At 36.3% G+C, this 13,598-nt stretch overlaps 1 protein-coding gene and 2 pseudogenes across 1 annotated transcript in view; 2 read left to right on the top strand and 1 right to left on the bottom strand.

The window, feature by feature from the left end:
• The window catches only part of DNAJC1 (DnaJ heat shock protein family (Hsp40) member C1), a 248,631-nt gene that overhangs the window by 217,934 nt on the left and 17,099 nt on the right, over window positions 1-13,598 (top strand). Inside the window, exon 9 of the mRNA XM_037058107.1 lies at window positions 365-484. Within this exon, the coding sequence (XP_036914002.1) occupies window positions 365-484 (120 nt within the window). The remainder of the gene's footprint in view (window positions 1-364; window positions 485-13,598) is intronic.
• On the top strand, window positions 4,770-8,021 carry LOC118995161 (60S ribosomal protein L37a-like; annotated as a pseudogene).
• Window positions 11,947-13,188, bottom strand: LOC118995170 (60S ribosomal protein L7-like; annotated as a pseudogene).

The raw sequence follows: 13,598 nt of genomic DNA, 5'->3' as shown, positions 1-13,598 counted from the left end.
AACTTCAACTCCTTTTATAGTAACCATATATGAGGCATTTGTGAGCAGAAGTGATGCCCAATGCACATCATAGACCTTGTGGGTGGCTTCTTTAATGCAAAACTTTTCTTTTTAAAAAAAATATCTTCAGAAGGCTGGTTTCACAATATTTCTGCTTTCTTATTTCTTGTAGGAAAATTTTAAAAGCTGCTGGAGTTTTGCATTCTAATATTAAATATGCAACTCAAACCTCTATCTAACTGTTAGATATATTGTAATATTAATTCTTTTTGCAGAAAGCATATTACCAATAGTTTGTTTCACGGGTTTATTAAATGTATTAGCAAACATTCTTTAAATTATCTTTTTCTTCAATATTTTGCAGGCACCTGAATGGACAGAAGAGGACCTCAGCCAGCTGACAAGAAGTATGGTTAAGTTCCCAGGAGGGACCCCAGGTCGATGGGAAAAGATTGCCCACGAATTGGGTCGATCGGTGACAGATGTGAGTTCACTCAGATTTGCATTGTATGGAGAGTGACAAACCAGAACAAGCCAACTATGTAGAAGGCAGACATAGATGCCTCCAACATTATCTTTGGAGAAAGGCTACAGTCCTTTTAGGACCTGGAAGTGAACCATTAACGAAATAAGCAAGAAGCAGATGTCAACCAGTCCCCTGGTCCACAATTAACAGCTGTTTGAGGAATTTGGTGTTTAGAGACTTAAGCTACTAATACCTAATCACAGAAAAACAATGCTAGTTTTTGTGTTTAGAGTGACCCCTTCAGCTGTGGAAAAAAAGTTCCCACACTGATCAGAATTACAAAAGTTAGGCTTATAAAAAAGAGAAGTTGTATTTCAGCTGGATCTTTTTAAGGTTGAATTATACAGGTTTCTTGCCATAGGTATTTAGACAGGTGGTTTGCATTAACTAAATGAGCAATATTTCTATAATGTTTGTTTTTATTTCAAGGTTGATGCCTACCACCTATTTTGACAAGTTGTTTAATATCCCCCAAATGTGTACATATATGTGTGTGTGTGTGTGTGTGTGTGTGTGTGTGTATATATATATATATATATATATATATATATATATATATATAAATGTAATATGACTGGCCAAAGCTAACATTTTAAAAAACAAAGTGTTTACCTGGAAAGTTTTAGATTTAATACTTTGGGTGCTTTTATTTAGGAAATTTAAGGCAGAGAATCTTATAAAAGGACCTTATAATCTTATAACACAGCACCTAAATACTAAATACTCAGTAAACATTTACTTGAAATTGAGAGAAACTTTTATTTCCATCAGTATGGTCCTTATTCTCACAAATAGTAGTAAATATTCTTTATTTACTGAATTTACTTAAGCACTTACTTTAAAAAATCCTATAGATCTAAAATAGGTAAGGGAAATAATTAACTGAAAGCAAAGATTCAAATGTCCTCTTCAATTGTGTTAGTATACTTTTGGGTTTTTGATAATTAACAATTTAAACACCCTCAAAAATGGTTAATAAGCACAACCACCAAAAAAAATTTGTTACATAAAATGCTATTTGTTTTGTAGTAAACTACCACTTTTTAATTGAGAAACAAACTTGTAAAACATTACTGTCATTTTTGTTCTTTTGGACAGGATCTTCTTTGAAAATTTTAAATTATATATAGGAATGTTTTTAATGCCTTTTAATGACAGGTCTTTTTTTAAATCATACTTAATATATTACTATTTGGACTCTTATCAGATGTTTTATATTATTTTGGCTTCAGAGTTAAAATCTGATCATGTCGGAGGGAGCTCTTGTATCTTGTAACTTTTTTTTTTTTTTTTGCAATGTTTCATGAGGAGACCAATTATCTTAGGTGACTAGGAAAGAACCATAAGGTTATAAGTACAATGACCTTCCAATTATACAATTATATACTGTTAATATAAGTGATTAACAAAAATTAATAAAATATTTTTTAAGTTATAAAACAAACATTGGTTTAATAGGGCTCCAAAATTTTTAACTTAATTGCCTAATGAGAAATAATAGTTCACTAATTTAATGTCTCCTTTGAAGACAACATTGCTTCTAACTTTTAAATAATATTTCTATGAAAACTTACAGTTAATAATGCCAAAAGCAGATAGGAAATTGAATAGAGCAATATTTTAAATCAATTTGTTATTATAATTTTGTTAAATTTTTAATCTATATTTTTAAGAGGAGAGAGGTGGAAGTTTAAATGCCAAGAATATACATGATGTAACCAACAGAGCCTTGAGATGGGCAGTTAGTATCATAGATCCAGAAATACTCAGCAGTTTACAATTGTTGAGTGCTGTCTCCGTGTATGCAAAGACACCTTTTCAAGCTTTTGCAAATTCATTCCATATGTTCCACTTTTTTCTTCTAGAAAACTGCCATAGTTTTCTCTTTGCCAAAACCAGACTGATTCTATATCTGTAATAGATATTCTTTCTCTTATAATGGAAGTAGTAAACATGGCTTTTTGAGATTTTTTTCCTTCCAAATATTAGCTCTATTTTCATAATACCAACAGTACCTTGGAAATCAATATTTACCATACCTGAACTTTATGGCACCAAAAATGCCATTGTACCTTTTCTTCTATGTCAGTGTATGTATAGACTCACTCTGTATTTTCATTCTGTGAGCATCGTCTCCATAGCTGGCTTATACATTTCATTCCACTAACTGTACACACACACCCTCCTGTAAATTACCCTCTAAAAGAGGACAGGTGTCTGGAGACTCAGCTAACTCATTTTAGTGAACACAGTAAATTATATTGAAGCAGATGAAGTGGGTTTGGCTAATACAATGCCTTCTCTAGAATGTTAAGTAAAAGTTAATCACACATTACAAGATCACTTTTTGGCTTACAGTGTTAATTAGATTTTTTTTCATATGAAAAAGAAGAAGGCAAGTTCAGTTTGCTGTCCTCAGAAACTGCATCCTGACCTGATCACCTGTATGAAATCCCTCTGGCTCTGCACATCTGTTCTCTGGCCCGTTTTCCTTACTAAATTTGTAGCTTCAGGGTTAGTTCTCTTTCCTTTGAGAAACAATTGACCTTCTTCTGGGAAGGGTGAGAGTGTGGCCATGGTGGTATCTTTATAGTCTTGATTTAGGTTGACAGGTTACAATGAAAAACGCATTTAATTCCTCAGTTAAGAAAGGATTTTTCAGTCTATTAATTGTCATAATTTAAGAGTTAAATTGCTAAATTCTTCTCCAGATAAATACAAGAAATGTCATTAGCTTTGTAAAAAATTAATGCAAAGCATATTTTGACTCAGATATACCTAAACTGTAAGACCTACTTTATTATGGATTAAGTTTTTTAAATGCTAATATTTGCCTTTCAGCAAATAACTTAATAACCACAAAGAACACTCAAATTGTAAAAACAACCGAGGAAACAAAAGCTGTCTGGCATGTAAGACCAACTTTAATGTGATTATTAACTGCAGGTTTTCTAAGTTAAGGTCAGGGAGCCTCGGATTTCTTGCTTGTGAGGTGCTATCATTCTCTGGCCTGGAAGGATGTAAACTGATTCTGCTCCTTTCTGCGGTCACTAATCTCTTACGTTCTGGTTGTGGTGACAGACTGATGGAGATTTTCTGCCTGCTTGGGAAAGACCCAGGTAGGCAGCAAAACAAAGGCAGGCGGGTAGATTTAAACAGACTTTTATAATTAGCCCAGTGCCACAGTGAGAGGTAGGAGGTGTGTAGGTAGATAAGTGTCCCCATATGAGTGTGAAAAGGAGGAAGGGGAAAAACTAAAATTCTCAATTTTATTTTCTATCACTATAATAAAGAGTTAAAGGAGATGCCTCTTGGGGAAGATTTATATGCTGTGGCAGTTTCAGAAATATATAAGTGGATTATTCAACAGAAAATAAACTTTATGTTTTTGTGAGTGAACTAAATACACAGTCAGCATTTTGGCAAATATATTATTTCTGTAACTTTGTAGACTCAGACTAGTCCCACACAAGTTGTAAAGATGACAAGGACTGTCCTTTTAGTTTTCTCTCTTACTCCTTGCTATCCTCTTAACCAGGCTCCCTGCTCTAGCAGATCTCCTGATCTCAGCCAGACCACATACTCCTCTCCGACCATTCTTCCCTTACCCTCTCACCGTAGGGGCCTTTATTCCATTCTTCTTGACGGATAAGTCACTAGCTAATTTAATAACCAATTTTCTATCTGATATTAATAGAAAATAATAACGTGTTACCAAATACTTACACACACACACATTTATATTTCAATAGGAGCCTTCAGTTTCATAACCCAAGTATATGAATGATTGGTTTAAGAATTTCAGGCAACTTGATTTCCTGTTTGAAGGAAAGAGAAGGCAGTGCATTGTTTTGAGGAAGCAGGACTTTTGGTGTCCATGGGGGAAACATCATAATTGTTTGATCTGTCCATTGGCCTGTTTAAAGTTTTGCTATTACATGATTTCTGATCCAGAGGTTTATAGATTTGCATTCCATTTCACTAGTTTTGTCTCAGCACTGAGCAACATCACATAGGACAGGATTATAAAAGATATAGTTACTACATGAGAGTAACACTGCAAAGCCAAGATTGAAGCTTAACTACTTTAAGTGACAATATTGATTATTCCATTATTCATTTTCATAGTATTTTACATTTTTAAAGACATTTAAATTTACATTATTTTACCTCATCTTCAACAGCACTGAGGTAGATTAGGCAGCCCTTTCACAATGGAGCAAACTGCTCCCAAGGCGCGTCCATGGCGACACAACTGTTAGCGGAGTTGAGGCTGCCCGGTATTTTGACTCCTCCTCTAACATGTCCTTCACACTATTTAATGCTGTTTTATTGCTATGTGTCTGAAAAACACTTTAAATGCTTCTAGAGACTTAGCATTAGAATTTTGTGGTAAAACTATGTTCATAGACAAAATTTTCAAAAGTACACTCAAGGAAATTTTTTTCTAATCAACTACAGTAAAAAATGACTTCTAGAAACATTTTGTTATATATCATTTTAGACTTTAGTCTTCCTGTATAAGCATATGACTATACATAATTTTAACAGTATTAATCTGTAACTTGCCCTTTGCTAGGAAACATCAGCTTCTTCCCATGAGAGTAAGATCCACATCATTTTTCTAAACCCTCACATAATGCTCCATGTTATCTTGATATAATTAAGTAGCATCCTATTGATTGTCCTTTAAACTGCTTTCTTTTTTGCTAGGGTGTCTGTGTTTTGTGAGGGTTTTTTTTCCATCTTTCCATTTATAACTTTTCTTACCTTGTATTCCTGGAACCGGACCTGCTTGGTTCAAGAATATGGATGGTTTTAGAGCCTTCGATGTCTCTAAAACTGGCCCTAGAAAGGTGGTGACAACATAGTGCAATGCCACTGGTAGTATCTGAGAGAGACCACTTCCTCAGCCTCAAACACTAAACATCATTTGTTTTTCATCACTGCCTGTCAAATAAGTGAAAATTATTTGGGGGACAATTTTTGTAATTGCCTTTTACTTCCTGATCTTATTTCAAATACAGTTTATGTTAAGTCAGTATAATTTAAGAACAGTCCTATCATCTACAAATACTACTTTGCCATTTTCTTTATAAGTTATTTTATTGCATTAACTAGCAATTCCAGAGAACTTCTATATTGTAGTAATTGTAGTTACTACTATTGTAGTAATAGTAGTGCAGACTTTTTGACTTTTTTGTTCAACATCTTAAGAAAACCTAATGTTTGGCCATTAAGTTTAATAGTATTAGTCATTGAAATGTTATATTATTAAACTAGGGAATTTATTTATTTTTAGAGAGAGGGGAAGGGAGGGAGAAAGAGAGGGAGAGAAATATTGTGAGAGAAACATCAATTGGCTACCTCTTGCTCTCACCCCAGCTAGGCACCGAACCCTCAACCCAGGCATGTGCCCTGACTGGGAATTGAACTGGTGACCTTTTGCTTTGTGGAACAATGCCCAACCTGAGCCATACCAGTCAGGGCTTAACAAAGGTTTTTTAAACCATCTCTTGACATGTTCATGTAATTTTTCTCCTTTGACCTAGTAAAGATAAATATATTATCAAGGTGCCTTTTTTATATTTCCAAGATAAACTTTGCTTGGTCATATAATATTATTCTTGGAATAGGTAGTTAGATGTGGTTGTTAATAATTTATTAGGATTTTGCATTTATATATGTAAGTAAATATTATAGTTTTTTTGGTGTTTTATTAATTGGATATTTTTATCCTGTCCTGTGTGATTTTGTTCAGTGCTAAGATAGAAATGGTGAAATGGAATGTAAATCTACAAACCTCTGGCACAGAAATGAATTAACATATAGCAAAACTCTATCCAGGCCAATGGACAGACTAGCAATTAATTATGTAGTTTTCCCTGTTGGATACCATTCCTACTAAAATAAAGTACAATGATTGAAAGTTATCAGAAAAATTTCCCAGTGAGCCAAAAACAAGACAAGTAATTTTAAAATATTATAGAAAAGATAAGAAATATAGGGAATCAGTCCAAGAGGTCTAAATCTGTTTAAAAGGGTTCCAATGAGAGAGAAAGAAAACAGATGCAAGAACATTAGTCAATAATAATGCAGTGAAGTTTTCCAGGTGGGAACACCTGAGAACAATTTGTAAGAGCCTTCCAAAGCCAAGTAGTATACATGGGAAAGATGCTGGTGAAATGTATGAACACTGAGACTACTTAGATCTTTAAAGTTTCTAGAGAGAAGAAACCTCCGAAGGCAAACTATAGTGGCATCAGATTGTTTAGTGACCCTCGATTCTAGGAGACAAAGGAACAGCACCTTTACAGTTCCAAGGGGAAATGGTTCTGAATTTTGAACAGACCAAGTGTGATGGTAAATACGTGAGGCAGGGACTCACAGTCTTTCTTAGAAAGTTTCCTGAAATTGTACTCCAGCAAAAAAGAGGAATAAGTGAAAAAAGGAGATAATATAGATACCAAGGAATAATGTGTCCAGCCCAGTGAACAGCAACCCCAAGACCCCACACTGACATAGCTGACCTAGGGCACAAGTCCATGTTGGAATACAAGAATGAAGGACTATGAGAGAGCAACCCTGGGAGACGGAGATTCAGGGGTGTCCAACCCGCAGGCCGCGTGCAGGCCAGGATAGTTTTGAATGCAGCCCAACACAAAATCTTAAGTTTAATTAAAACCTTTTTTTTTTTTGCTCATCAGTTTTTGTTAGTGTTTGTGTATTTAATGTGTGGTCCAGAGAGGCCAAAAGGTTGGACACAGCCAAACTAGATGATAGGGTTAAGAACTTGGAGAGAGTTATGAATATGAAAAAAAGGCAACTAGAAATTCTACAAACAACAAAACCATAGCAAAAAAGTCTTAATCCAAATATAAGCCTACTAAAAAATGGAGTGATAAAGCAAAAGAATTTGAGAATGAGAACATTCTCCTTTGAATGGCATCAGAAATGTGATCACGCCTCTTGGGTTCTGACCTAGTTTGGGCAATGTGGCTAAATGCACCAAGAGGTTCGAAATTGTTGGTAAATACAGCACCCAGTATAGGGCTTCCCTTAGCAAAATGGTGAAGAAATTTGAGATCAGCCAACAAGCCAAGTACACTTTCTCCTTCTGTGGCAAAACCAAGATGAGGAGACAAGCTGTGAGGTTCTGGCACAGTGGCTTCTGCATGAAAACAGCCTCCGGCGGTGCCTGCACCTGTAGCACCCTTGGTCCTCACCGTAAAATCTGCCATCAGAAGACTAAGGGACTGAAAGACCAGTAGAAAGCCCATAATCTGAAACATTGCTAGCCTATAATAAATGGGTTAATTTAAGAAAGAATGAAAGAGGGAGAAAGGGAGGAAGGAAGGAGAGAAATGCTATAGCATAGTACTTGTCTGCACGGTAAATAATACTGATCAAATCATAATTATGTAAGACTGTACAAAATGACTTTTTTTAAATCCTCACCTAAGGACATGCTTATTGATTTTAGAGGGAGGGTAAGGGAGGGGGAGAGAAACATCCATCAGCTGCCTCTCACGTGCCACAACTGGGGACTGAACCAGCAACATAGGTGTGTGCCCTGACTGGGAATCAAACCCACAACCATTTGGTTTACTGGATGACACTCCAACCAACTGAGCCACAGTGGCCAGGGCCATAATAACTTTTTATATTTTATACATTTTATATATAAGATTTTTCTTTTTTTAATCGTTGCTGGAATTACAGTTGTCCCATTCCCCCCCCCATTACTTTCCACCCTACCCACCCCCACCTCATTGTCTTTGTCCATGTGTCCTTTATACCTGTTCCTTGATGACCCTTCTTCTTCTTTTCCCCATTATTCTCTTCCCCCCACCTTTTTGGTCACTGTCAATTTATTCTTTATTTCCATGTCTCTGGTTCTGTTTTGCTTGCTTGCTTGCTTGTTTTTCAATTTTAAAAAACAAATTATGGGGAACTAAGATAAGCCATTCACCAAAATACATTTCTCCCTTGTCTAGTACTAGATTTGTAGTCAAGTACATATTTGCCCAGCAACACTGTACTTCCAAGCACTGCCCACTGCCCCCACCCCCACCTCTGCTCTGCCTAGGGTACTAATTTCTCTTCAGAAGAATGTAATTGAAGTAGTGTGTGTTCGTGGGAGCTCTTCCTTACTTTTGTCTTCCACTAAGCTGGAATACCAACTGCAACTAAGCTGCAACCATGCAGGCAAAACCAGTTGTCCTAAGGGATGGTGGAGAAGCGTGATGAAGAGAACCTGAATGCATGGAGTGAAAGGAAAACTGTAGATAGGGACAAATGCTATGAAGAAAAAGCAGATTATGAGATTAGAAACTGAAGGGAGTTTTAAAAAGAAACTGAAGTGGCAGTTTTAAAAAGCATTCTAAAGGGTCTTCTGTAAGAGGTAGTATTTGAGCAGGGACACAAAGCAAGTGAGGGAGCAAGTTTGAGAAAGAGCATTACACATAGAGGAAACAGCACTTACTAAGGCGTTGAGGTTAAGAGCATGCTTGAGATGTGCAGAGTTCAGCAAAGAGGTCAGTATGACCGACAAGGAGTGTGGAGGAGGAGATTGCAGATGAGACCAAAGGTAGTGAAGGAACAGACCGTATAGGACCTTGTTGGCTGAGGTAAAGATGTTGGATTTTATTCTGAGTGAGATGGGAAAACACTGGAAGATTTTGAGCAAAGGAGTGCAAGATCTAAAAGAATCATTCTGACTGTTTCATAGAGAAGGCACGGTGGTGGGCAAAATGTGGATGCAAAAAGACCGGCCAAGTAAGAGGCCCTTTGAGTTGTCCACGCGAAAGGCAGTAGTAGTTTGGACCAGGGGTTATTGGTAGAAGTGGGAAATGAGGTTGGATTCAGAATATATTATACTGGAAGCATGTTATCTTATGTAGTACTTGTAACCGTCAGAAGAACTGTGAATGGAAATGAGTACCTCTGGGTGTGGGGTACATTGCTTTTCATCATAAGCCCTTTTGTGTACTGCCTCTTTATTTTCTCAGCTATGTACATATAGTACTTTGATTTTTAAAACTGTTTAAAAATTTAAACAAAATGTTTTACTTTTAATATATTTCCATGTCAGTACATAGGCCTACTTCATTCTTTTAAAATTTATTATAAAATCTTCATTAGTTTGCAGAAAAAAAACAAACAATTATAAAATTTGTATGAAACCAGTAAGGAGGCCAAATAGCCAAAACAATTTAAGAAGGAAAAGACTGGAGCCATCACATTTCCTGACTTCAAAATATATTACAAAGCTACAGTAATAAAAACAGTATTATACTGCCATAAAGAAGACAAATAGAGACAATAAAACAATAGAGAGCCCAGAAATAAATCCACACACGTACAGTCTACTGGTCTGTAACAAGGGTGCCAAAAATACACAATGTGGGAAGGGTAGTCTCTCCAACAAGTGATGTTGGGAAACTGGATACCCACATTCAAAAGAATGCAGTTGGACCCTTACCTTGTATTATAGAAAAAGTTAACTCAAAATTGTATAACACCTGAGACTGTAAAACTCCTAGAAGGAAATAAAAGGAAAGCTTCATGACACTGATCTGGGGCGGTGATTTCATTGACATGACACTAGAAACATCAGCAACAACCACAAAACCCAAGTGGGAACATATCAAGCTAAAAAGCATCTGCCGCAGCAAAGGAAAGAGTCGGCAGAATGAAAAGGTGACCATAAGGAGTGGGAGAAGATGTTTGCAAACCATGAATCTGACCAAGAATTCATGCCCAAAATATATTGTATAAGGAACGCCTACAACTCAGCCCCCCCAAAAATAGTTATTGAAAATGGCCAACAGGTATATGAAAAGATGCTCAAATCAATAGTCATCAGGGAAATGCAAATCAAAACCACACTGAGATATCTCACACCTGTCAGGATGGCCATTATCAAAAAAAAAACAGGTGTTGCCAAGGATGTGGAGAAATTGGAACCCTTGGCAGGAATGTAAAATGACTTAGTCATTATGGAAAATAATATGAGGATTCCTCAAAAAATTAAAAGTATAATTGCCATATAACCCAGTAATCCCACTTTGGATATATAGCCGAAAGAAGTGAAATTAGGATCTCTCAGAGATACATGCACCCCCAAGTTCATTACAGCACTATTCACAGTAGTCAAGATGGGGATGCACCACACTTGTATACTGACAGTGAGTGGATAATGGAACTATGACATGTACATGTGTATATGTATACATGCATGTATAGTGGAATGTTAATCGGCCATAAAAGAGAATTTTGCAATATGCAACACCATGTATGAACCTTGAGATTATAAGATAAATAAGCCAATTACAGGAGGACATAATTACCACGATTCCACTTACATGAGGTGCCCCAAATAGTCAAAATTATAGAAGCAGAAAGCAGAACAGGGGTTGCCGGGGGCTGCGGGCAAGGATGGAGAACTGTTCAAAGAGAACAGAATTTCAGTTACACAAGATGAATACGTTCCAGAGATGTGCCGTGCAATTTTGTGCTTATAGTTAGAAATACCATATGGTACATTTTACATTTTATTGAGTAGATCTCATGTTAATCTCTTTTTATTGAAAAAAAACCTGAGATATACTTTTCATAGCATAGAACTTCCCATTGTTAGTGTACGATTAAATGACTTTTAGTAAATTTGTAGTATGCAATCACCACAATTCAGTTTTAGACACTTTCATTATGCAAATGTTCCTCAACCTAATATGCAGTCATTCCCCATCCCCATTCTTCTAGCTCAGGCAACCACTGATGTGTCTTGTATGTGTACATATTTGTCTTCTCTGGAAATTACATATAAATGGAATTGTATAGTATTTATTATTTGCATCTGGCTTTTTCCAGTCAGCAAAATGTGTTTTAAATTCATCCATGTTGTAGCATGTATCAGTGGGCCATTTCTTTTTATCATTCAGTTGAATGGATAATACCAAATTTCCTTTATCCAAGTACTAGAGTAGTTGGTCATTTGTCTTATTTCTACTTTTTGGCTATTATGAGTAATTCTACAATGAATATTAACATTGCAATTCTTTGTATAAATGTATGTTTTTCTCTTGGTTAGATTCCTAAAAGTGGAACTGCTAGATTATACAATAAGTTTATATTCAACTTAAGAAGGTACCAGCCCTGGCTGGTGTAGCTCAGTGGATTGAGCGCGGGCCTGAGAACCAGAGGATTGCGGTTCGATTCCCAGTCAGGGCACATGCCTGGGTTGTAGTCCAGTTCCCGGCAGGCCAACTCCCAGCAGGGGACGCACAAAAGGCAACCATACATTGATGTTTCTCTCCCTCTCTCCTTCCCCTCTAAAGATAAATAAATAAATAAATAAATCTTTTAAAAAATAAAATAAAATACATTAAAAAAAAAAAAGAAGGTACCAAACTTTTTTATTTTAAAGCAGTTATCCTTTATTAAATAACTACATAACAAAATAACCAGAATGAATACCTAAGTCATCCTTCCACAAAATGGGCTGTCTTTTCCTCATTCTGCCTCGTGGAGAAGATCCTGTGAAGGGCTACAGGAAGCCATTTGCTTCTGGGAAGCATTTTGCAGCAGCACAGATCTCATGAAGCAGACCCTCCATGCAGATGACACCATATTTACCAAGAGATCGAGCAAGCGCTGTGCTCTCTGTCAGGGCGATTCACTTTTTATTGATTTTTTACCATAACCACACTTACAGATCAGTTCATTTACTGACTTCAGGTTTGGGTACTCCCATGCAGTATATGGTTCCACAATTGTCAGCATGTTGATTGAAGCCTTGTTGAGCTTTACAAAGGTGCCACTGAAAAGCTGGAGAAGGCCAAGAAGCTGCAGCACCTTTCGGACCTGTGAGCTCACACCATTGATACCTCTGGTCCTGATGACAAATGCCACTTTGGGTTCCACAGGTACATAAGAGTTGCCAGCTCTTCTTGGGATCCTAGCCATTCAAATGTCAGTTCTGTACATCTGCCTAGATTCCTTGTGTTAGTGCTTACCTTTTTTTATGGATAAGCTTCCTCCTTGTCTTTCAAAGCACCTTTTGGGTGAACATCTGTCTCCAGTGCTTGATCTTCAACTCCATGAAATTCCTTCACTTTTTCTTAAGCATTTCTGGCACTGCAGGAACCTTCTTCTTCTCTTGTGCACCCTCCATGCTTCCAGAGGAAAAGAGCCCAAAATGTTTTTCAAAGTAGCAGGACCATTTTACGTTCTCACATAATCCATGAGGGTTTCTCTATATCCTCATCAACACTTGATTTTTTTTTGTTAAGGTCAAGTTCATTTTTTTTCTTGCATATGTATATCCAGTTGTCTTAAAACCATTTGTCAATAGGCTGTTCTTTCTGCCATTGAATTATCTTGATACTTTTAACAAAAATCAATTGGCCATAATGTAAAGGTTTATTAATGTACCCTCAATTATATTCTATTGATCTGTATGCCTATCCTGAAAACACGACACTGTCCAGATTACTATAGCCTTGTGGTAAATTTTGAAACTGGGCAGTACAAATCCTTCCAGCTTTGTTCTTTCACAAATTAATTTTGGTCATCTGGATCCTTTGCAGTTTCATAGAAATGTTAGGATCAGTTTATCAGTTTCTACAAAAGACCTTTTGAATGGGAATTGCATTAAATACCTATATCAATTTGGGGGATTGTCTCTATCCCAACAATTTTGAAGGTCTACAGCCATGAATGTGGAATATCTCTGCATTTATTTAGAGCTTCCTTAATTCCTATCTCTAAAGTTTTTTGTTTTTAGTATATAAGTCTGGATCTTTTCTTAAAGTTACTCTTAGTATCTAAATCTTTTTGAGGCTATAGTGAAGGAATTGTGTTTCTTAATTACATTTTCAGATTGTTCATTGATAATGTGTAGAAAGACAATAAATTTTGTATATTAGTCTTATATCCTGTGACCTTGCTAAATGATAATGGTTTAGTATCTCCGTGGGTACAGAACTCATCATTAGATTTGGCATGAATTTTCAGGAGACTCATATAGGTAGAAAGTCTAGAAGCAGACAAATGTTAGATGCTGTGG

This window comes from Sturnira hondurensis, unplaced genomic scaffold (assembly GCF_014824575.4).
Source record: "Sturnira hondurensis isolate 20B ecotype Veracruz unplaced genomic scaffold, ASM1482457v3 Scaffold0009906, whole genome shotgun sequence".
Classification (NCBI taxonomy): domain Eukaryota; kingdom Metazoa; phylum Chordata; class Mammalia; order Chiroptera; family Phyllostomidae; genus Sturnira; species Sturnira hondurensis.
Note: the sequence above shows the minus strand (reverse complement) of the source record. Positions and strands in the feature narration are given on the sequence as shown.